This window comes from Bacillus rossius, chromosome 11 (genome assembly GCF_032445375.1).
Source record: "Bacillus rossius redtenbacheri isolate Brsri chromosome 11, Brsri_v3, whole genome shotgun sequence".
NCBI lineage: Eukaryota > Metazoa > Arthropoda > Insecta > Phasmatodea > Bacillidae > Bacillus > Bacillus rossius.
This window is the reverse complement of record NC_086338.1, coordinates 9,866,519-9,892,346: the sequence shown is the minus strand read 5'-3', so window position 1 is coordinate 9,892,346 and position 25,828 is coordinate 9,866,519. Positions and strand designations below refer to the sequence as shown.

The 25,828-nt window shown below is 37.2% G+C and overlaps 1 protein-coding gene across 4 annotated transcripts in view; it reads left to right on the top strand.

Moving 5' to 3' along the window:
* LOC134536631 (calmodulin-binding transcription activator 2) overlaps positions 1-25,828 on the top strand; it is a 417,559-nt gene that overhangs the window by 356,395 nt on the left and 35,336 nt on the right. For 2 of the 4 annotated variants that reach the window (XM_063376428.1, XM_063376427.1), the window contains exons 20-24: positions 7,119-7,214; positions 16,715-16,782; positions 18,824-18,975; positions 22,349-22,530; positions 24,575-24,720. In XM_063376428.1, coding sequence (XP_063232498.1) covers positions 7,119-7,214; positions 16,715-16,782; positions 18,824-18,975; positions 22,349-22,530; positions 24,575-24,720 — 644 coding nt within the window. Of the gene's footprint in view, positions 1-7,118; positions 7,215-16,714; positions 16,783-18,823; positions 18,976-21,379; positions 21,423-22,348; positions 22,531-24,574; positions 24,721-25,828 lie in introns of those variants that run through there. The other 2 variants (XM_063376429.1, XM_063376430.1) reach the window with 2 other exon arrangements.

Below are 25,828 nucleotides of genomic sequence, written 5' to 3'. Positions count from 1 at the left end.
GTTAGAAACTGCATCTGTTTTTTTTTTGTTTTTTTTTTCGATTACGGTATTGTGTTTTTTCACGAGATCAAAAATAATCGCTTTTTCATCTGGAGAAAACACTATAATTTTAGGCAACGTATCCATCTTCAGAAAATTTCTCAACCTCGTGTCCAATCCAAACAAAATATTATTTTCAGCGGGAGAGCAGACAAAAGACAATCAAAATGAAATAGGGCGCTTTTCCACACACACTCCAAGTACTTGATCTAAGAAAATTTTTGTGCCATGTTGCCAGATCTTCACCGAAAGTGGATGGGAACAAGCTTTCAGCTGGCAGTCATTCGAAAGGTGTTTTTGAAGTATGAGAGGTGGAGAGTCTGCCAAATGAATGAGAGTTGGATGTGCTTTCGAAGGTCAACTCTGAATACGGGCCTAAGTAGCGCTCTTTTTCATATGTGTGAGCTGTTATTTCCGTGCGTACCGTGTTATGTCCGTGCCATGTGTGTAGCATTAAACACAATACACTGAATTAATATATACAAATAAATACCCTTCATTAAATTTTCAGGCATTCACTGCCATATTCTGGAGTAATAGGCTTCTGGGTTGTAGCCATGTCGAAGGCGAAGTTTTCGCAGACTTTTGGCCGACCTTGCAGTCTTCGTCATCAGTGCAACCGCGGGGGAGAAACTCTAATTGCCGAGACTGAGACCTAGATGTTTTGGCCCCTCGTAGATATGTAGTAGCTTTCATAATATATTGCTAACATAGCTACATTGATTGTGAGAAGTAATGCATAAGCTGTTATCAGGCAAACATACAGTGAAAATTAACTCACTCTATTTTGGTAGCTACATGTTAATGATGCTGCATACCAAAAATTTTTGCATCTCCTACTTATTTATATTTAACATGACTTTTTTTTATTTCAAAACAGCATAAAGTGTTTTTTGCACAGTTGAAATCACTTTTACTCAGCAATTAGTCAAGTAGATAAATTAACAATAATAACCTAAAACTTTGTATTAGAACCTCTACCTGGAGATTTTCTTTCTCTAGTTGTAATGGGCCCACCCAACAGTTAGCGTCGCATGTCGGGCGAAACATGGTTTCAGATTCCACTGTGAGAGTCGCACTTCTATATCTCCGTCCTTGTTCTGTGAGTGCAACCTTCTGAGGTTCTTGGAAATTCTCCTGCCTTTAAACTCTCTCGCATTAGAGGGAAGTGTTTCCTGACTGGCTGCACCTGTGGGCAAATCAAAGCCTTTGTTTCTCCTGTTTGGCTGTTGGGTTTGGCCAATCAGAGCTGGGCTTCTGAGATTCTCTGGGGCTGCTGGCGAAACAGTGACCTCTTCCCTTCTGGTTGGCTAGGCTGTTTGGCCAACCAGAGGTGAGGATTTCTGAAAAGTGGTTCCCATATTATGCTTAATTTGTATCAGTTCTGTCTACTGTTTTTACCAGCAGAAGGGTCGCCCCTATAATTTTGAGCAAAAAATCTAACATTTTAACTATAAGGATCACTCTTGAATATGGGTCACATCATAAATTGGTCTCCAGTAGAAAATAAGTGAAGACTTTATGGTCTGTGTTTCAGCTTATTGCCGTCTAAGAAACAAGCACCTGTTCTTCTTAATTTTTGGCCCATGAATACAATTTTTTGTATTAATGTTCCCTTCCTGTCTGTTGTATTTTTTTTTTTTTACCCATCTCCTTCCCCAAGAGAGAAAAGAGGTCACGCTACTTCCTAGTCAATTGTTCTGTCAGTTCCTTAAGTAAAAACAAGCATGCCCTTTACAGCAGTTTTTTCTGGAATGAAATGTATAAGTAGAAAGTGTAAAGAAATCTCGCACACAAAAAAAGTTTGGACATTTGCGTCACAAAAATATAAATGTGATGACTGTGTACGGTGTCAGTTCACGGACATTTAACGTTGAGAGAGGAAGGGGGGATTCAAGAACATTGCTGCATGGCCACACACACTCGAACACACAGGCATGCACACCCCCTCTTCTTTCTCAGACTCCGGCTGGTTTATTTTTAGATTCCCCCTCTTGCCAGACGCCAGCCCGACTGCAGACAGCCACGTCACTTACCGAGGGCGGCCAAGAGGCCAGATGGTGCAGATCATGATTCCTTACACGCACTGTTGAGATATTTTAATTAACAATTTATACTTACTCATAACATATTTATTAAAGACCAACACAGTCTGTTATTTATGCACATATTCAACCACACGGTGGAATATTAATTTTTTTTTACCCAAAATAAAATAAAAATTGTATAAGGTTAGCAGTATATGTTACTGAACTAAATATTAGCAGTAAAATGTGCGATCCATACACGGGTAAATAGGGTATTTATGTTTGATAGGTATTTTAATATTTCTATTGCTTTTCAAATGTTGTTTTCTTGTGTTGAGGAATGCTGACAGTGGACGCTATGGTGTTGAATTGGTCGAATTAAATGTTGTGGCTGGTTCCCATGGACTATTCTTCTATGGCTGATTGGAGGTTTTAATAGTCACTGATCATGTTCTTCAATCCTAGTTTATGATTCGCCTTCTAGTTTGTCCTGTGCACACTTTGCTACATGAACATGCTATCTTGTACACACCGGCTAGACTTCTGGCTGGAGTTTTTTTTTTCCCCTTCCCTTTTCTGATGTCAGGGCACACTCAATCATGTTTCTAGGTTTGAGGATCGTGTGTATTTTGTGCTTTCTTATAATTCTAGTCACTTGGTCTGGAATTCCTTTGATGCACGGAATGAAGGCTTTGTTAGGAAAACGTTCTTTTTCGTTCTTGGGGGTAGCTTCATGGCTTTCCTTATTTCGTATTGTTACGAGCGCGAGAGACCAGACCACGATGCTAGGTTCGGATCAGGCTGGCGGCCCTGCACAGCCACTGGCGTCACGCGCCATGTCTCGTGCCCTCCATTGATGTAAGTCATGCCACGTGTGCCTGGCCGGATTATAAGGGTCATCACTACCCCCTTCCTTCCCACCTTTCCCCAAGCATAGCCCTTCCTCGGCTTCCTCTATCGCTGAGCGGCCTTGGGAATTCCGTGGCGAATGAGTGCCGCCTTTCTCGATGTTTCTGGCGTTGGGTCGGCAAGGATGACGCGAATCGTCATAGCAACTCTTGTCGGTTCGAGAAGGGTTTTCTCAAGTACTTCAGGGGTGACACCGGCCTCTGCGGGATTCCGGTGAATCCTTTGACGGGGTCCGCTAGAGTTCCGAGCAAGTTCCGAGAGTTCGGAGAGTCCCGCGAGTGAAGGGAAGTGCGACATTGGCGAAGAGGGTGAGAGACCCCCTCGATAGTGGCGCGATGCGGAGTGACGGGATCATGAGAGTGTGACTGAGTGGCGCGAGACTGTGTGTGTGGACAGGCTTCAGGTAAGGGGCGAACCACTGTCGAGCCTAGCTCCAGCGAGGAGTGTGAACTGTGGAAATTGACAGAAATTGAGTGACTTGCGAATAATATTTTTTAAGTTCCAGTTATTGGTTATCGGACATTTTTAATTTCAATTATTAGTAGTAATATAAATATTAGTAATTAATTAAACTGTAATAAAACTTATTGGGCTATCCCTTACAAACATAGTCCCCCTAAATAGGGGGTAACAGTATTTTGAGTACGTAACCATTTGCTTCAACAATACGTATTGCGTTGAGCAGTTGTTAATCTCTTTCCCAAGTTCGTCTTGTTCGCAGATGGTTCTAGCTCTGTTGACCAATATAGAAATAACTGTTGTTCCTTTCTGAGATGGTAGGTGGTGTGAACTCACCTGTAGATATCTGTGTGGGCTGGCTTCCTTTAAACACTGTGGCGGATGTTCTCTTGTGACGGAGATATCCAGAAAGGCAGTTTTCCATCGGTACTTCCATCTCCATGGGTAATTGTACATAAGGATGGATGCTGTTGAGGTGTTTTAGAAATTCTTGCAGTTTTCTTTGCTTTGTTTCCATATAACAATGATGTTATCGACATACCTGTACTGGTTTTTATTTATTACTTTCTTCTCGAACTCGGTCTTGAAGATGTCTGCTAAGAGGGGAGAGAGAACACCATCCTGTTGCTTATAGATTTGCCCTTGAACGAGAAGAAAATGAAATAACACAGTCTCCGCTCAGGTTGTCTTCTCTCAGGGTGAGACCAATAGAATGGTATGGAAATGGATTAGAGCTTTTAAAGATGGCCCCTTTTGTGTTATTTGTGAGGTACGTAGTGGCGACTTTTTGTCATTTCTGAAGATTTGGTGCTGAAAGTTGGCAAAAAAAAGTGAAAGAGAACAGATTTTTACGATTTTGTCATTATCTGAATTCTGAATGTTTTCTCCATACACTTCACAGACGATGAATTTCAGCCACTGTCACGTCTTTAGCACTAAAACACGAATCAAGTACATATTTCAGTTGGCAGGATTCTCAATCGGCGGAGGCGTTTTAATTACTCACAAACAAACTAAAAAACGGTAGAATGTTTCCGTAATGGCGTCTGTGACTGGCCAACAGATGTAGGTGCACAGTCCGCATGCACAGAATGCCGACCACAACACTGCAGCGGCCTAATTTAAAAACCGTACTTAATTAAGAACACGTCCGGTACTAGGTAATGAAAACTCATGTAAAATTTAAACCTGCTTAGCGAAGGCCTTGGGACAAACTACAAACCAAAAAGTGTGTTGGTAGTAATGGAACTTGCGTAGAGAGGAATGATTGGGCGAGGATGGTGCATTCTGGCATCTGATTGGTTTTAGTCACAGCCGGTCCAGCGAGACACATTTACATAGTAAACTTAAATAATAATAATAATAATAATAATAATAATAATAACATAAACTGTAAAAAATATTTCACAAAACAGTTCAACCAAAAAATATGTGGTACAAAACTGGGAAAATTTAATTGTGTTGTTGTTAAGTTACTGTCTATTACTATTAGCAACTAATATACAAATTTCTTAATTAAAATAAATAAAAAAAGAACATCAGAAAGACTGCAGCTATGTACACCCTCGTAACTGGTCTCAAGGTATCACTGTATTGTTTGTACTGAGTTCTGTTTCCTCGTTTTAGTATGTTCTCTTCTCTTAATTGATTAAATTATTTTTGTTGCTGTTAGAGACTGGAGTCCACACAAAAGTCATGCATTAATTTTCTTTAAATTTTTGATTTCTCGGAAATATTTTGTGACGCAGTAAAGCAAATGCGTACTAGTTCCACTGTCATTGAATGCTTTGTTTCTGGTAACTCCACTGCGGTCATTGTGCCTTTTGAGTGGCGTGGAGACGTAGCGAGTGATGACAGGCTGATGAAGCTGCTTGCAGGAGACAACTGACGTATCATCAGCTTTTTCCCCCATTTTCAAGTTTATCAAGTAGGGCTGTGTGATTTGTATTCTTGTGTATATTACTCTCGTGAAGGAAAATACTGTTGTTCAATAACAATTGCCGATAACTGTAAATGTTGAACTTTTCACATGTTAAAAATAGTTTGGAATATGTAAGTGAAAAATTACACTACATTTAGCGATGGTCATTATAACCAATGACTATGTGAGACTGGTGCATGATATCATACAAAGCAATCATTTGTTGAAACATTTTTAGTAATGAAACTAGGCTGTATTGGAAATCAGGGTGTTGTCACTAACAGGTGTTAAAAAAAAAAAAAACTTACCCTGTATTTACTTTTGTCATTTTTCAGATCTTTATTTTCATTTCCTTGTTTCAATTTTTTGTATGCCTATGTAATATTCACACCCTACTGTTGTGAACAATGCCCAGTGAGTGGAATTTAATTTTCGACATCTTTGCAAGCTGCAGCCTAGATTTGATGGTTGATAATTGCAGTTTGAAATCATTCCACCCTGGCAAGAGTTCATAGAGGAAATTGGAAGAAACCGAGCAAAGGAAATTTCTGCTTGTATTTTGCGACAATAACTGCCAATTATTAACCCCCTTTTTTTTTAATCTTTTTAAGCAAATTACAAATTATAGCTGCTGACCCTTTCCATCCCCTTTTCACTGTCAACAAGAGTTTCACTGCATAGATCAGTGATATCTAGCCCTGGTTCCAAGCCAGTCTACGTCTTAGAGCAGCTGTTCAGTCAGCTGCCAGTAGGTTTTGCGTGAGTCGTCGGCTGGGAAGTTGAAAAGCTCAGTACCTACACGTGATAGAAGTGAAACTTCTTTAGCAGTTAAAACCTTGACTCGTAAGTATATTGTAAGGGGCAAAACTGCAGAGAGACAGAAAGAGAGAAGGAAGTTAGTTTTTGAAAAAAACTTGTAGTATTAATAGGATTTAAGGAAATTTTTTAAAGGATTAAAATGAAAACATAAACATAATATCAGTTGAATTTTTTTAATTTATTTCCTTGATATTTACACTAATGTTTATATTATATCTGATTGGTAACTAAAATGTGAAACATACTTAAGCAAAACTGTTCATCTGTTGTTTACAATATATTAAACTTAGCTAACCTAACCTAACAGAGTATTTACACAAATATAAATAATATTTTTAATGTCACTTACCTTAACTAACCAAATCAGTAAACCATTAATTATTGGTAAACTACTTAAAATATTGATCTGCCATTTAACACAATGATTAGAAACAAGTACCTATCAATTCTGTGTCCTTTTCGCATCAGAAACATTTCTCAACAGTGTTTCACAAAAATTTTGCCCAAAGAAGTTTCACTTCAATAGAAGTTTTTTAACTAGTTAAAAAAAAAAAAATCTAGACTCATGCATGTTAATATGGTTCAACATGAAAAAAAATCTCTGAATTAAACCTCCTGATTTTACTCACATACACCTTTTGCAACTTGGTTTTGTGGTCCAGTGTTTTGCTTTCCTTTGTGATGTTCTTTCCTGTATTTCAAAAAAAAATATTTTCCTATTTTCTTGTAAAAGGTGTTATAAATGTTTTTTTCTAAATATTGTTCATGATATCCTCTAAATTGCAACATCTTTTTCATTTAATATATATTTTTCTGTGAAACGTGTGATATATCGTGAGTGATATATTGAAATACCGCATAGCCCTACAGCCCATTATTTTTATTTATTAATTTTTTTTTTGTGTTTGAGTTGTGTGTCTGCTGATGCTCGGCTGTTGGTCCAGGCGAAGTGGCCACGGACGTAAGGAGTGATAGTCCCGTCGTAGACGTGGAGGCCGTCTCGGACGATGATGCAGAGGCGAAGGGCGACGGTGCTGTAGGTTAGCAACCATCTCTGTGTGTGTTCATGTGTCTGTGTGTCTGTGTGTCTGTGTGTCTGTGTGCATTTCCCACAGGCGTCTGATCGCAGCAGAGAACCAGGTGAGCTGGCTGTGCTTCATGCATGGCCTGGTTTTACTGCTTCCTTTCTTCCCAAGCCGAATTTCAGTTCAGATCGAACCATATGCTCGAAATAAAATAAAATAAAATAAAAATTCACACAGTACAAATACAAATTGAGCTTAAATTAATTTTTAATATCATTCACTTACACTTTTTTTTAATATAGTTAATGAGTGTGGCAAGAGTAGCCGTAATGTACACATTTGCTGCTTTGGTTTGAGTTTCATTTTGATGGTCACCAGAAACTTTTGGTCTGAATTCCAAATTTCTGTCAATCTTCGAAGCTTGACAGACTTATTTTCTTCTTCCAACCGTGTTTGCCTGTACAAAGAGTTTCTGGGATATCCCTTAAGTCATAGTCATATAGACCAGTATAAGTTTCATTTGAACTGGAAATTTATTTAAAAAATGGCAACAGGTAAGTGGATTGTGTTTTTTTTTTACTTTTCCTAAATGCTGTGGTTTAAACGTTGATAGCAAGGGGTCAGCCGGCATCAAGTACAAAAGGTAGGTTGCTGCTGTAATTCTCGTCTGTGATTCTGTAGTGAAAGAAATGGTAAGTTTATTTAATGTAGCATGTAATCTGTCAGGCTGCAGCCCTACTTTAATCTATTAATTCTAATTTTTCTTTGTAAAGATGAAGTGCATTGTGTTGAAGTTGAGCACATGCTTGTATGTGCAGGAAATTCAAATGTGTAGCACTATCAGTAATCTTCATAGTGCTATTACTATTTTCTCAGGTCAGCAATGTTATTGGGGTGTATACAGGTACATAACCAGTTTAGGGTTTAGGCAGAGGTACTAAGTACCCTATTATCCCAGTGTAGTTTATCCATTTTACGAGTTAACCATGCCATATTTCACTTTCTTAAACCATAAACACAATAATACTTTTTGATGAAACACAGTGCTTACTTAGTTGGTAAATGTTAGTATGCATCATAAAATTTGAAACTGCTAGAGCAAACGAGGGTTGTCTGAAAAGTTTCCGACCTCACCATGAAGATGGCAGCACATGACAAAAAAATGTTTGGAATGTGTTTGCTCATGTTTTGGAATGTACTCTCTAAAATTTCAGCCATTTTTGATGTGCATTATTAACAATCGTTTGCATGGTTTGATGCAAATTTTGTGAAAATGGAAAATTGATTATCAAACTATCATTGAATATTTTTTTTAAAGACAATACCCCTATGCAAAGTTCAGACGAGTTGGATGCTGTGTACTAGAACTCTGCACCATCATTTACCACAGTAGTAGGTATTTTGGGCAACTGAATTCAAACATTGCTGTACCAGCTTGGGTGACAATGAACGTTTGTGACACCAAAAACTGCAAAGGGAGAATCAGCTCAAAAAATTAAAATGATGGTGACTGTTTTCAAGGATCGGCATAGAACTTTCTTGATCAATCATTTTGAAACATTACAGGAGCATACTATGCATCATTACTTCACAAGCTGAAGACAGATTTTGCAGAAAAAGGTCATGTTTGCAGAAAAAATAAATTGTTTGAGCAAGACAATGCACTAGCTTACTCCTTACTCACTAGATCTAGCCCCAGGTGACTTTGCTTTTGTTCCCTAGGCTGAAAGTTGCGCTCGCTGGACATAGATTTGGTCTCATGAGGAGGCCATCACCTTCGTAAACAAGTTTTTGCAGGGACTCACTCAAACGATTGTTAAAAAACAACTGTGCGTTCAAAATTGCTGACATTTCAGAGAGACTATTCCAAAGCATGAGCAATCACATTCCCCAAATTTTGTTGATAAGTGCTGCCATCTTCATGTTGAGGTCGGAAACTTTTCAGACAAACCTTGTACTGTATCTGTAGTACAGGGTTAGCCTAAATGATTCATCAGGTTTCAAAGCTCTGTTTATCGACAAGTATACAGCGTACAAACATAGGTGATACATGAAAAGATACATACACTCCCCAAGTTTCTGGTACATTCTACAAATGTTCAATGTGTCTGCCCTTTGTCACCCGGCACACATTCAAATGGTAATTCAATTCCCTTCATATGTTCTCTAGCATGTTTCCGTTAATGTCTGTCACAGCTGTAGTGATGCGTTCCTTCAGTTCTTGCACCGTTGTTGGCATGGCGGAAGGAGGGGGGGGGGGGGGTGTTACATAAACTGTGTCCTTAACATAACTCCACAGGAAGAAATCACATGGCATGGAATCTGGTGATCTGAAGGGGAGGGGGGCATGGCAATGCAAGAAACATCACCCGGACCAGCGCGCCCTATCCAGCTATATGGCAGCTCGCTGTTGAGAAAGGCGCGGACGATTGTGCTCCAGTGAGTTGGAGCCCATCCTGTTGAAAGATGAAAGTCAAGGATTTGGCAGTTAGTTGCAGCGATAACCACAAATGCAACATATCCACGTACACAGAACCTGTCACCATCTTCTTGATGAAGAAATAGGGGCAATATACCTTTGTCTTGGATATGTCACGGAAGAAAATCACGTGTGGCGAAATTCTTTCCAGCTCCATACATACACGCAGCAATTCAGTACCCCACACACTCACATTGTATCACAAAATCCGAAAATTCCAAGAATCATTTCTTTTTCGATTTGTAGTGTTTCCGAGCCATTCAGGAACCAACCCCCCTTTTCCCCTCAGGGGAGAGGTCATTTGCCCCAAATTTTTTTAAAGTTGGGAAAATTGATGTACGTTGTTTTGACATGCTTTCGACGCCTTCAGTCACCATCAGACCACCTCACTTGGGAATGGGGGGGTCTGTTACCCCCAAATTTTCGGTATATTGAAAATTGATTTGGTGGTGTATTTCGAGGAATTAATAAAAAATATAATTCAATATTAACTAAAAAATAAAGATAAAATTATATTTATAAAAAATTAAAAAAATCTTTAATTTTAAGCAATTTGTTTAACAGCGATAGAATGAATTACTACTCTGTATAAAGAATTTTTTTTAAATCTTGAAATAAGAATTAAGTAATAAACAAAACAATTCATTTTAATAAAATAAAAGTATGGGTGTTCTCTCCTTTCATTTTCATAATGACTCTGTTCTAAAGAATAGCCATTAGTGGTAGACAATTTAAACTTATATCAAGTGTGCGTTGTTCTCATCTTGCATTTTTATAATGACTATCCTAATGAATAGACATTAGTGACAGAAAATTTAAGATAACTGATATTAAGCACCTCACACATTTTTTTGTTAAAATTGATTGTTTTGTTTATTACTTGATTCTTATTTTAAGGTTATTAAAAAAATTATGTTATTCATATTCATTGTTCATTCTGTTACTGCTAAACAAATTACTTAAATTAAAATATTTTTTTGATTTTTTAGTTCATAAAACAATTAAAGCGTGTTTTTTTTTTTTTTTTTTAAATATACTTTTATTCTATTTTTCAAACTAAAAGTTTCACGTCAATAGATAGCTGTTTATATTTCGCTAAGTAATAATAGTAACAGTGGTTTTTGCGGCTCATGTCACGAACTGAAAACCGTGAAAACTTTGCAATAAATTACAAGATTACAAGATTTTTTGAATCGGCCCTCAATTGCTTTAATTTCGGATTTCTATCATTGGATAATGGTTAATGTTGTAAGTTAAGATACAGTTTCAAAATAAAATATGTACATAAATTGTAAAGATACAAATATGTGAGGGAGTGTTGTTCAGTACTCGCTAGTGATGTATAAACATCTAACCTCAGTAATGAACGGATTCATGTGTTCTCATGTTGCAAATAAGTAGGTTTAGTAATAAAAATATACTCTCCGAAGCAAATCAAGCGGGAGGTAATAAACCAAGGGCAAATAATGTTGAACGGAGAAAGAATAACCTTCAAGAGAGGGAAAAAAGTTAAGTCAGCTTTGGTATGAAAAAAAAAATCATATAAACAAATCTAATCTAGTGGGTGGGTGAATTTCTTTTTGGGGGAAATATATTTATTAGTATTAAGCATAAATATTTATCTACTTAAATGAACAGTAAGAAAATTGATACCAGTATTATACATTTCAAATTGAGATGCAATTTTTTTCAAAAATCTTTAACTAATGAAGGTGTGTCTAATAAATTGAAAAAGCGGGAATTGTAATTTTAATCATTCTGTGCATCTAGTCAAATTAAATGGAAGTGGAATTGTTAGATATGACAAAATATCAATTAAATTTAAAATTCAAATTCATATTTTTTCACAAATTTTAAAATAGGCTCTCTCAGAAAACGAAAACAAAAATAAATATAGGTAAGTATCATTTTATCAAAGTAATATATCTCCGAACACACTAAAACAAGAGTTATAAAATTGGAACTCTTAAAACTTATTTAAAAGTAATCAATATTACTTTTTATAACAAACAGTAAGAGGCACAGTGGTCGGGTGGTTAGAACATTTATTCCCCCCGGCGGAATAGAACCTGGATTTTTGCAAATGAGAAATGTGGCAGACGATGCCATGGCCTGTAGGTTTTCTCGGTGCACTACCGTTTCCCGCACCAATTCATACCCCATCCTACATCCCTTCATGTATTCTCCCGTGAATAGGGCAGCCGACTGCTGTAAGTGTCAGCCCCAATACATCCATGTAGACCATTGCATCAGGCGGGACACTGTGTGTCAATTCTCGAGGTACTGTTTACAACATTACAAACATTCCAAAATTATATAGTTTTGTTATGAAAAAATCTTAAAAATATTTAATATTCAGTGTAATTCTTTTTTGGTTAAAAGTATTGGAATTATTCACAAAAAATTTCTGACAGTGGTGCATTATCAGCAATATCCTGAAGTTTCCATGGGTTATAAGCTAGTGTATCATAAAAAGAAATAAATATGTGTTCCAGACGTGGTTTGGGTGTTTTTTAATATAAAGAGTCTAAGTCATGAGTAATTAAAACTTCTAATATTTTATACAACACAGTTCGTACGCCTCCTAAATATCCTTGTAAAGTCCTTAATGTGTCTTTCATTGAATAAGGGCTTTAAAAACTCTTTAAAAAAGACTGATAACGTGCAAATAAGGGATGAACGCAAGTATTTTAATGTTCTTTTGTTTCCAGCTTGGCAGCGAACAACACATGTGCAGTACAATTTGTGAATTTTAGACCACATGATTAGATTTTATGCATATAAAGTTTTATGAATTTGTTTTTTTCATAATGAGCATCTTTCCTTTAAACTAAAAAGGAGTGTTTTACTGTCATACTTTGAAATTATAAAGTTAATGTAATTAGTTATTATTTTATGTATTTACTTACTATTGTGACATGCCCCTCTACAGTTTTCACACTCTAATAATGGGCACAAACCAGACATCAACAATGAGCACACATGGTCACGGCATGAGACCAGGCACCAGTAGCGTGTCAGGACTACGCGAGGTGAGCGAGACTACCAGGACAATCTGGCAGGCAGGCACCACCCTCAAGCAGTCTCAACATAAACGTAGGCACCACTCACATACAGGGACCACAAACATTAACTATGCAACATTATTTCTTTGAGGTATTGTCTGGTATTACAAGTGGTTTTCTACCTCCATAGAATGTTAGGGGTCCTTGAAACTCCTTAATTGTTGATTGCACAGCAGGGTACGAACCATGTAACATCCACAATGCATTGCCACGTACTCTTTCCCCTCACCTCCTCACCCCTTTCCTTTTACATTATTCGACATCACATCACTGGAATTAATACCGCACGTGGTCACCATCGCAATGTATTGGCATATCTTCCACAACAAAAAGTTTCATTAAAATGAAGCCAAGCTGCAAAATGGAATTTAGTAAATTGTCTATGAGGCAATCTCTAAAATTAGGGCATTTGTGATTTGACAACTGAAACAGTCATGAAAACCAACTCCAGAGTTATAATGGAGTTAGGTGGTTCCTTTGTCTGTGTTAGGGTCTGATACAGCAGCCTCAGTTTGATTCTGCATTCTCTATTTTTGGTTGTGACTGACCAGATATCTTAATGACTGAGTTCAGTGTCGTACTGCAAGGTCCTGTTGACATGGTGTGGTCACACACACAGCATGTTCAATATGACTCAGAAAATATTTTTTTTTTTGCTCATTTTTGACGTGATAACGTCTTATAAATCTATGAACGCCGGCTGCAGGTACGAAAAAGCATGACTCATTGTCACGTTCCGCCTGAGCCCAGCGTGCAAGAACCGGCCAACCACCGTGCGAGAAAGTCTTCTATAATGTCAAACAGGTTAAGGTGGGATTTTAAAAAGCAGCAATTTAAAAAATTTTATTTATTTGTCCAATTTCGTCATTTCAAATTAACAATTTATTGACATTGATTTGATTTGAGTTTATTTCAATAACTAATTGTTTGTGATTATATTTAAACAAATTTTTTAAATTAAATTTGCAAAAACTGTAAATAATATTTGAAAATTAAAATAGTATGCAATTTTTCATCAATGTTTTCTTATGACGTTATCACGTAAAATTATCGTCCGTAAATTGACTTTACAGACAACCCCCTTTTTTTCCTTCATTAAATTCGTTATACTTAATTTTCTTTGGAAAATTATTCCTTTCACTTACCACAAATTACGTAATAATCTGGCATACTTTTTCATGTCATCTTAACATGCACTAAGTTGTGACAATGTTTTCAGAATGAACATTCTGCACCGCTTGAGGATTCTGCATAAGATGTATCCCCAGTACAACTTTGTTTGCATTTGAAAAATGTAGTGGACGTTGGCACGAGGTGTGTTTTCTCCGAGTGCTTCCTTCCTCCCCACCCCCGCATTCCGCCACCGCTGTATATCATCGCGTTAACTGTTGTCCACCTGTAACGATCTCTGTGTGTTACCATTCCATCCAAGTACTGAAGGCCTGATGAATCCTCTGGTTCATGTGGTAACTCTCTACGCTCGCCACTCTGCTCTGAGCGCTGACCTACCCCCATCACCACAGGAGTGATACACTTGAGATGGGGCATGCTAGGGCTAGGAGAGTGAGTGTTTGCAGTAACAACACTTTGTATTCCTGAAACACACAGGTTCAGTAGAGAAGGTTTGGACCTAGGTTCAAGTGCAGAATGTAATCAATCTCAAAGAGAAAAACATTTACAGAACAACTTCGAGAATCAGGATAACATTGAGTCTTTTCGTAGTAAAAATTGGTTTTGCAAAATTAACAAAACCCTGTTGTTGAAACTATGGTAAGGTTAAATAAAGGATTGTGCATTGCTTGGCTGTAGGGTCTGGAAAACTTAGGTATGGTTCAGGAGCTTGTAAATGTTCGGCAATGCGAGAGATTGGGTGTTCAACATCATTAGTCTACCCATTTCACTGTAAAATTGTGACTTTTTAATTGAAGTTTGTTCATCTATTGAAGGTTTTACACAATTATGCTGTCAGAACTGACACATTGACTTTTCTACGGAAAGCAGAGAGCCGTTAAATAATCTTGAGTGAATTTTAAACTAGTTGGCAGAAACTGAGTTAAGCTGTAGTTAAGAGTTTTTATAATATTTTGGGTGCAAAATAAGAGAAAGAAACATCACTAATTGTCATCTGGACTCAGCGTATTTTTTCTTGTTTCATGAGTAATGCAGGCAAGAGCACATGCATAGTATCATTTTGGTCGACCCTTGGGTGCGGAAATAGAACCACTTTTCCTGCTGATTGCTTTTAAATTCTTTCCATTTGTTGGAGGGCACAATAGGTTTTTCATGATTTCAGGGTGGGGCTGTTATTGCAGGACAAATGTCTTGCGAGCTATGCTCCAAATTTCAATGGCTTAGTTACACATCAACTGTTCTAAAAACATATTTGTTGCTTTTTCTGCACTTCCTGCTTGCCTTTTTAAACACTACATGGTCAACATGTTTTGATCAGGTAAAGTCCTCGAAGAAAAGTCACGCCCCACTAAAACGTATCCTCTTTCTCTTATGTACCATTCCATTTTGATCACCTCTCACGCTTCTCATCTGCACTAACGCTTTGGAAGATGGGTAAATATGTAGGGTAACGGTATATGCGAAAAAAAATGCTAAAAATCCGAAAATACTTTTATTCTATGCTCTTTCACTTCCTCTTTTCAAATCAACTGGCGGAGATAAGAAATTCCAAATACTTTGGGAGATATGGAATTTTTTAATTTTGAACATGTAGAGTAGCGTTATTTGCGGAAAAAAAAATTCTAAAAATCTGAAATTACTTTTATTATATGCTCTTTTGCATCCTCTTTTCATTAAAACCGGCGGAGATAAGAAATTCCAAATACTTTAGGAGATATCGAATTTTTAAATTTTCATCACAATACCTGTGAATTCAGGCGGCCACAATTGTTTCTTGTTTACGAGACGAGTATAATTTTTTTTTTCCCGCGACGTAGGTGAACGACTACATTGTTGCTTGTTTAGGAGTATCTATTAAAATCTGAAAATACTTTTATTATAGTTAGGTTAGCTACATTAAAACACTTTGAAACACTTTGGACGGTTAGTTAGGTTAGTATAGCTACATTAAAATAAACAGAGAAATATAAATATTAATAAATAAACCCGAGGTTGGCCAAAGGTAAATTGTTCGGGTGTAATCGGGAATGGCCGAACTTTATGTGCATCTTGATTTACCGTTCGTGAATGCCTAATTAATTAAAATGGTCGATTAGGTCAGGTCAGTTACATTATTAATACTTTCAAACTAAGCAGACATTAAAAATAATATAAATTAATTTTAATGGTTGTTTAGCTTTAAAGTATTTATAATGTAGCTGACCTGACCTAACTAACCGGGACAAAGGATGAACGGTAGGAACTCACGTAATTTTTTTTTTACTCATTACTTGCGCAACAAATAAAACATTAAAATTTGAAACGTTAAAAACTCACCTACGTTAGAGGCGGGTACAATTCCTTTGCCATTAGTAGAAAATGATGTAGTCGTTCTACCTACGTCGCGAAAATAAAAAAATCATAAACGTAAACAAGCAACAATGGTCGGTATTGTGATGGAAAATAAAAATTCGATATCTCCTAAAGTATTTGGAATTTCTTATCTCCGCTGGGTTTATTGAAAAGAGGAAGTGAAAGAGCATAGAATAAAAGTATTTTCGGATTTTTGGCATTTTTTTTCGCATATACCGCGACTCTACATATTTACCGGAAGATGTGTACTATTTATGCTCAATCTTGTTGTTTAGCATGGCACGTGACTTGTTTTTTGAATATGCTCACACGTGTAGTTTCTGTACAACATTCAGAGGTAATGACGTGCTTGTTGGGAAAAAGCAGTGTTCATGGCTGTTTGAAACAATGGTGACCTTGTTCGGTAATGGCATCAAGGTTGAACGTGATGAGTGAGACATGTTGCGCAGCGTGTGTTCGCCGTGCTGACGTGTGCGGTGTATGTCCAGGGGAGCCGGACGTCCGTGTGCTGACCTTGGCAGAGCAGATCATTGCTGCCATGCCGGAGAGGATCAAGGTACGTGTGTACCGTGCTGCGTTCATGTATCTCTGGACCTCAGAGAGAGTACTGTATTCAGTTATTATTAAATTTGTTACATGCCTATCAACAGTTAAGCAAGTTAACTTGAATGATAGGTGCAACACAAAAACAAACAAACAATAAACAAAACACAAGACTGTATGGTGGGCACTGTAATGTAAGGTAGGCACTACATACTGGCAGGCACTATCCGCAAAGCAGGCACTGCCCAGAAGGCAGGCACCATCTGCAAGGCAGGCAACACCTGCATGGAGGCACCACCTAAAAGACAGGCACCGCAAACTATTATACAAAAAAAAGACACAGGCTGCCACAAGTAAACACACTTGACTCATGAAAACAAAACCTACTCATGTTAAGTATAATTTTCCAGTGAAATAAAAGATGGCTCAAAATATGGACAAAATAAAACCAAACAACACATTCTCTTGCAATGTTTAATATATTACAAATGGTGACATTAAAGAACAACAAAAACAATACAATGTTAACACAATAAGAGCTAAGGAATAACATATAAGATAAAAATATCTACAAGTTATCAAGCTATTAAAGTCCCAGAAAATATGCAGTTGTTGGAGACTTGTCTTTTTATTAAAGTTGGTAAATTATCTATGCAAGTAATAATTTTTTATGTAATGTATGTATTAGGCTGGCAGCTTTTTTTTTTTTTTATTTAGCACAAACTAACTTAAAATTTCACAGACCAGTCTTCCTTTGTAAAAGCTGTGTAAAGTTTCTTTTGGTTTTACAATTAGTTACTTTTCATTTTTAAAATAAAACAAAATTATAATCAAATATCTCATAATTTTTAGGATTTCTCATCCTAATGGTCTAGCAAAACATTATAGTTTCTACAACTAGTTCTGCTGACTTCCATCTATTACAGGGAATTACTTTGAAAATAGTATATTTTCATAAATTACTGTATTTTTTCCAAGACAGATCACATATTTTGAGCCAATTTTTTGTTTAATAAAATGTACAGTGACCCATATGCAAAAATTTCCATTTTGGGTAAAAAAAAAATTAACATTGCACTATTGTGGTTAAATGTTTGCTTAAATAACTAGCCAGTGTTGGTTTTTAATAAATATGTCACGAGTAAATATAAATTGGTTAATTAAAATATCTTGGCAGTGAGTGTAAAGCATCATGAACTGCGGCTAATCGGCCGGCACTGGCATGTGGCATGGCTGTCCGGCAAGAGGGGGAATCTAAAAATAAACAAGCCAGAGAGAGTGAGTGAGATAGAGTTGAAGGAAGTGAATCCTACCATGCGTGGGTGGGTGTGTGTGTGTGATAAGTGCATGTGGCTATGCAGCAATGTATATAGTTTTCCCTCTCTCTCTATCTCGTCTTTGTAAACTGGCACCGTATACAATCATCATGTCTGTCTCAACAGGTTTTTGTGATGCAACTGTGTCTAAAAATTGTTTTTGCATTATATTCACTATATAATCTACAGCAACATTTCATTAATGACAAAACTACTGTAAAGGGTGTGCTCGTTTTTATTGAAGAAACTGACAAAATTATTGACAAGGAAATAGCCTGCGGTATTTTCTCTCTCGAGGAAGACAGGAAGGGAAACATGGGCACAAGAAATACATCCTTTTCTTAGTTTCCGTGCAGTGCTCCATTCTCAACTCATCTTCCCCCACCATCCCCTTGATGCTCCAGAGTTTATGAGACCCAAAGCCTAATTCATTCATTATCAATTATCATGATTGACTAACACAGTGGTTCTCAAACTTTTTGAAGTCTAGGCACACTCTAAATACTACAAATAATTGTAGGCTTAAGTAAAATATTGCAGATAAAAAAAACTCCATACAAAAAATATAGAATACCTCAAGATCATTCGGGCTTGTTTACAAGCAGTGAAGAGCTAAACTGAATACTGTTTGAGCGGAACCTGCAGAGTAACTCGGATGAAGAGTCAGTAGCGTGTAGCGAAGCAGCCGTGCAGGGCGCAGCGAGGTAGCGGGAGCGAGAGCCGTGGCCGTGCCCTCAGAACGAGAGCGAGGACATGCTGCTGGGGGGCGACTGCAGCCCGCCGCCCCACGCCCTCGCCGAGGTGTTCATGGAGCCGCTGCTCATGGACGTGCAGTCCTCCTCCTTCCAGGCCGCCGAGTTCGACTTCGAGTTCAGCGACCACAACTACAGGTCCGTGTCCGCTAGCGGCAGGCCAACCAACACATTGGTTAGAACTTAGAAGTATGAACAGCTGAGTTTGTTTTGATGTGTTCAGGGCGTCCACAAGGAAAAAAATATTTCGTACTACTTAGGCGAGAAAAAAGTACTAGATTTGAAAGGAAAAAAAAAACTAAATTATAATTTGTTATGGTTTTAACAATTTAGGAAGTTATTATGACATTGCAATGCTCCAAAATATCACACACCACACACACATATGTACTTTCCAAAGTTTTTTTAAAATAACTACGCTTAATAAGAAAACATTTTGGAGTTACTGTAATATTATTATGTTAAAGAAGAAAAAGAAAAAAGTACTAGATCTGAGCGTAAATGTACTAGACCACTAAAAAAATCAGAAAAAGTACTAGATCTAGTACGAAAGTACTAACTGTGGACACCCTGGATGTATTATGTATTTTAATGTAAATTTCATGAGATATCAAACACTTACTGCATTGAAACTTATCGACATACTAAGAGATATGAAGTTTTATAACCTCTAATTGTACAAGCTGCATCTGCCATTACACACATTTTTGACAGTTCAGTTGGCAAAGAAGCTCTTCTGTGTTGGGATAGCAAATTTGTACTGTGTAGCTTGTGCATTCATACTCAGTACAGTAGTTCCAGGCCTCACTCATCTGTGCAGGTGTGTCGTATTAATACGAAAGAAGGCTCATTACAAAGCACATTAAAAATCCTTTACTTTCGGTGTGAAGGAATGTTAGTACCTGAGCAAGATATTAGAATGGCGCAGTTGGACCAGCTGACTAGCAGTGTGGAAGATCCAGATTTGAATTCTGGTCCAGCCATCATCTCATGATTTGCTGAAAATTTTATCCTAATGTATAGTTACAGTGTGAAAATTATGAACTGAAACCAAAATATAAACTAAAATGTTTTTCTATAGTTCATGTTTACACTCTTCTTTCCAGTGTACACCATAGTGCAATAAAAGGTTTAGACACAACTTTGTAATGTAATGAAAGTTTTTAAAAATGTATCTGAAACATTGTACAGTAAACTCCCGGTATATCGCGCCTCGATTGATCGCGGAATCGGGTATATCGCGGGTCAAACCATGTCCCCCAGTCAGAAATGAATAATAATAATGGAATAAATGGTTGACAGCCGATTAGGATAATTTTGCGTTGTAACTAACAAACTAAGCATCGGACAGAAAAAAGCCTAGGCGTAGAACATGTCCGCAGTAAAATTCTAAACAAGATATCTCCGTACATTATTCCTCTATCTTGTAGGGTTTTCAAATTATGGTCCAATCCAGCCCAGTGATATTTTCTGAAACACTAGTTCTTAACGTCGCTTTATCTCACAAATGAAGCATCGGAACGGGGACCTGATAAAGCCCACCGTCCAGCGACATCCAGCGTGACTCGGCTGGGGATTGATGTTGGATAGGCTTGGTTGTCGGCAAGCGCGGGGTAGGGAGAGGCGAGCCGAGAATATGGAGAGAGGTAGAGATTAGAGCGGGCAGAAACACGAGGGGGAGTGGGGGAGGGAATGTGTTCACGCAGCACACAGGCAGAGCATGAGTCACTTGACTGAGCAGCGTCGCTGCGTACAAGGCAAAATCAGGTAGTCCGGTGTTTAAAATTCCACTCCAGAATCTTAATTGGTACTTTACTGGACATCTGTATATAAATGTTTTGTTACAACTTAAACCTACAGACGTAATATTATTGGGTATATCATTGTATTATACAAGTTCATCTTTTTACTTTGGTATAATGTTTTAACATTAAATAGTAAAGTAAATCGGCTAGCGTATTTTTAATCTTTGCCCAGGAATTCCCAGTGGTCCAATATTTACGTGAACCATACTGTACCACTTTTGCCGTGAGGTAGTAAACAAGTCCCGGAAATGTTTATGTGTAGCGGTCTCCCGACCTTTAAACAGAGGCTGGGGAATATAACACTTGCCGATCCGAGCCACACACACTCAGCAACTCGACACAGCGTTTGGTGAAATAAGTAAAGACAAAGTTTAACACGGTTTTTAATACGGCGTCACTGATTGCGCTAAAATTAAATTGGCGCAATTTTTGTTTCCCACATGTGACCATTTAAAATTTACTGTAAGCATGGATAATAAAGTTTAACCACTTGACACGATAGACAATTCTTTATTTTTTATTGTACGAATGCTAGAATCGTTTTTTTCCTGTATCTGCGGCTTGCTTCTACAAAAGACAAGCCATCTGTAAGTAAATCTAGAATTTTTATTTCGTCAATCAAACTCGGTACTTTGCGATTCATATTCGGTTTGAAGTATCACTACGGCCTTTCTTTTTAGAAGACTTCGACCACAGAATCGTGTGTAACCGCACACACTGCACTTACTTTGTTACAGACACTGACGAAGCAGATGCTGTGGCTAACACCACGAGACTGGCAGCAGCTTGTGTGCCGCACGTGTGTATGGCGGCGTGTGGCGCGCTCGTAGGCCGTGCGACAAACTGTGCGCGGCACGCGGAAAAATAAAAACAATTCAAGATTTAATATTTATCTTTAAAATTTATTATTTTTATTTTTTCACCCGTGTTTAGTGAAAACTGCGGATGCAAAGTCCGCACAAAGGCGGGCCGTCTATACTGTGCGTGCTTGCCGACCTATTAGAACACAGGCGGTGTTTTATGCCTTTTGACCTTGGTCACATCGAAACATCGCGGTTATGCAACAACGCGGGTAAAAGTTATGTCCCCCGACAACCGCGTTAAATAGGGAGTGTACTGTACTTTGCAAAGTAAAATTTAGAATGAAAAATTTTACAAATACATTTTTCAGTTATATTTCATCAAGAGCATCATCTGATAATCATATTCAATTTTTATTTGTTTAGAAGTTGTAAATTGAAAGGCACCATCTTGTTTTCAACATTTTTTAATATCAAATAATATTTTAAAAATGTATATCTTTTGAGAAAAGTACATAATTAACAAGTAGTTTCTTCTGTCAAATAATAATTGTTTTCTTAGCATTGAATCATTATTTTTTTGTTAGAATGACTACCACTGTAATAATGCAATCAATACACACTAATTTATGGTGTTAGAAAATCAACAAATAGTATAGTTAAAATAAAAAAAATTATTTAAGATTGTATAAAAAATGAACATTTTAATACTTACAAGCCGGGGTTTTATCGGTCTGGCAACAGTGGTGGCCATTTACTCTGTACTGCAATCTAAGCCTGAGACGGAATGTAGTAAGTGTAATCATGAAGCAGACTGAAACATTTGTCCCCGTCACTCTCCTTGATCTGTGGTCGTCGGTGGGAAGCTGTGGTGTTGTGGTGTTGCGAGGGCGGGCGCTGTCGCAGGTATTACGACGTCGGCAGCCCCGGGTCGTCGTCCAGCCCTGCCTCGTCCAGCTGCCTGCAGTCGCCCGGCTCGCTCGCGCTCGACTCCCCGTCCCCGCCGCCCACCACCGCCGACTTCTGCGAGTTCTTCCAGGCCTCCGCGTCCATGTTCGAGAAGGACTTCTCCAACCTGACTCTGTCCGGTACGCTGTAGCCTTTCCCGAGTCGTTTGAGGTCTGCACACCTCGGTGCATGTGATACAAGTGAGACTTCTGTGGCAATTCAAACCTCCACTCGTAAGTATATCATGAGGGGGGGAAATGGAAGAAGACAATTTTCTAATGGCTTTAATTAACTTTTCTAGTATTAAGAATCCTAACCTTTTTTTGAATTTGTTAGAAATTTCAATTAAATATAAAAATGAATTTATAAACATGAATTAACAAAAATTATTTCTCACTTCAAAATAACTGCTCAGGATATCAATAATTATTTTATCAATCAATAATTAATTATTGATACATATTACTCACTGTTGAAATACTTACACCATAAAGAAAAACTGTGCATGTTACTGTTTCTTCAAACAATTCTGCAATTTGGAACACGCCAAATCTCTGACCGAAATATGAAATTCATAACAGGTAGTGCTATCTATGCGGGAAATGCAGTGACTATCTCAACAGCGCTCTCTACGTTGCTGGTTGAACGAGGAGGAATGCGAGCTGGCTGGTAGCAAATATAAAATTCAAGGCATTCACAACAATGTTTCATGAAAACGTTGCACTAAAATTCAGCCTAGAAGTTTAACTTCAAAAACGGTAATGGTGCTTGAAGTCACAATACTTTAATTTCCAGCAGGTTTTTTGCATTTTGCTATTTTTTTTACATCCCACTTCAGTTATAGTTGCTCATTAAAAATAAATAGTTGGGATTATACACTTAAATCATGTGGATATTAGGTGTGAAGAGGTTTTAGCTTCCTAACATAAAAGTTGGCACTTTCATAGGAGTAGTAGGATTTATTTAATATTGTATTTAATATTGCTTACTTTACATGAAATTTGACCCTGTGAAAGGAAAACAATTAATTTGGTAATTCAAAATTAAATTATAGGAAAAATGTAAATATTCAAGAGCAGGGGCACAAATCTGTAGGATTCGTGAGGGGGCCTGCAGAAATTTGCAGGGGTGGGGGGACAGTGTGGCCTGAGTTTTAAACGTGGATTTTAATTGACACAAAATTCATCTCTGGATATGGTGCTTGTATGCTGTATACTGCCCCTATGTTGGCCTACATGCATGCAATAAGCAGAAAACTTTGAAATGTACAGAAAGTTTTCCATAAAACATTGTTTTGACATTTACGTTTATGATTTTGCAAGTGCATGTGCCCCCCCACCCCTTCCTTCCCCCCGTGAGCTTTCTGGCTCCCTTAAGATCAACACTCATGTTGAACAGGGTGTAGACCAATTCCTCGTATTGAGTCTCGCCATTACGCCATTAGATAAATTGGCTCTTGACTGTAATCTATTTAGGACAGTATTTCCTCCAAAATTTATTCAGACACAACCACCCTGAGTTCTACCGCGTCCTGATTAGGGTGCTAGAGGATAGGCACATGTGTCTGTGAGTTTAAGTTTGAATTTAATCTTGAAGCAAATATCGAATTATTCATGAATCTTTAAAATTTAACAAATCAAATTTTTCACATTAGTAAATAAAATAAAGAAGAAAAAAAAATTGAGAAACTAAATTGTATTTAGAAGTATTTTTGGACATTTGAATAATACTACTATATATCCAAAAAATTAATATTATTACAGTAAATAAAACAAATGAGACACTATTTCCAACATAAACCAATTAAAACATTTTTCGAATGTATGTTTGTGATACAAAAAATTCACAAACAAATTAAATGGACTTTTTTCACAAATGACAGTTTGTGTCTATTAAATTACACAAAGAAAGTGAGAAAATTTTGTGACATTAAAGCTCTTCAGCATACTGAAGCGGAGCTTCACTTAATGTTTTATATTTGTTGATGAAGTACTGTGAAATTGTGTGAACGGCTGCTTAGGTTAGCTGTGTTGAAAATACGGTGAAATAGTAAGAACGTTTTGTTAGGTTGTTTTCTAGGTACATTTAAAATTCATTACAAGTTTTACACTGTGCGAAGCATTGGCTACACTTGACTTGACAAGGGAGTGATCTCCGAGCCAGCGTGTGGTCCTGATGCTGCAGACAGGGAGCAGCGAGAGCTGTACGAGGCGGCCAAGATCATCCAGAAGGCGTACCGCTCGTACAAGGGCCGGAAGAAGCTGGAGGAGCAGGACAAGGAGCGCGCCGCGGCCGTGCTCATCCAGAACTACTACCGGCGCTACAAGCAGGTGAGCCGTGTCGAGGCAGTGTCGTGTGACCACCGAGATTACACCACAGAGCACTGACATGCACGGAAAACACTATATGCAATTAAATGTATCTGAGGACGTAATTAATACTGTCTAATTTAGAATTCAATTCATAAAATTTTTACCTGAAACTTTTTTTTTACTTTCTACAGTAAATAAACTTAGTTTTTAGTGTATTATTTAGTTATTATACTGGAAAAGTACTAAAGATTAACAATTATGTACAATGTACAACATTTTTATTTACCTAGTTTATAGTGTATGGCTATTGCTACTTGTACTGGAATTGTATAAAGAAAATAAGTTTTTATTAAAAACATAAATAAGAGTCAAGTAAATAATAGCACTCAAAATCTGATGCATCACAAGAAAATAATTAGGAAAGTTGACTCCAAAATTGCAATTTATTTTTTTTTCATTTTTACTATAGTATTTTAATAATAATACTGTTAAAAAAAAAAGTTAAAATTAAAATTTGAAACATTATCTGCACCAGAAGGACATTAGAGCCATGCAATCAATATGATGTAATTTTTTTGTTTCTGGGCCTCTGGTTTTTATTTTTTATGAATGTTGTAAATGTCCACTAATATTGTGTATAAATATATAAAATTACTATAACCTGCCATGTACCAAATTTTATGCATTTAAATGTCAGGTTTTAGTACACCATGTTGAGTGATGAAATAACCCAGACTTACGTTATTTAAACTATGTGTCTATGTTAAAATTTTACACATTATAAAAAACATTATCTGTATTTTACTGTAAAACAAAAACAAAGTACTTAAAAAAGCATTCAGGAAAACTAATTGTCGCGGTAGAGTCGGGAGCTACAAAATTAGACTATGTTTATGCTTGCAATCAGCAGTTCTTGTTGCTGATTGATGTTTTTTTTTTTTCTGGGATAGAATCTCAGATTACACCAAATGTTGGATAAGAATTGGTTGAATAAATGAGACACTACTGTATATGGTTTATTTTTAAATTTGGTTTTTAAAACAAGGGTGTATGGTGTTTTTAATTTCTCAAGGCTTTTTTTAATATTCAAAAGGCATTGTCTCACACATTCAATTACTGTTACCAT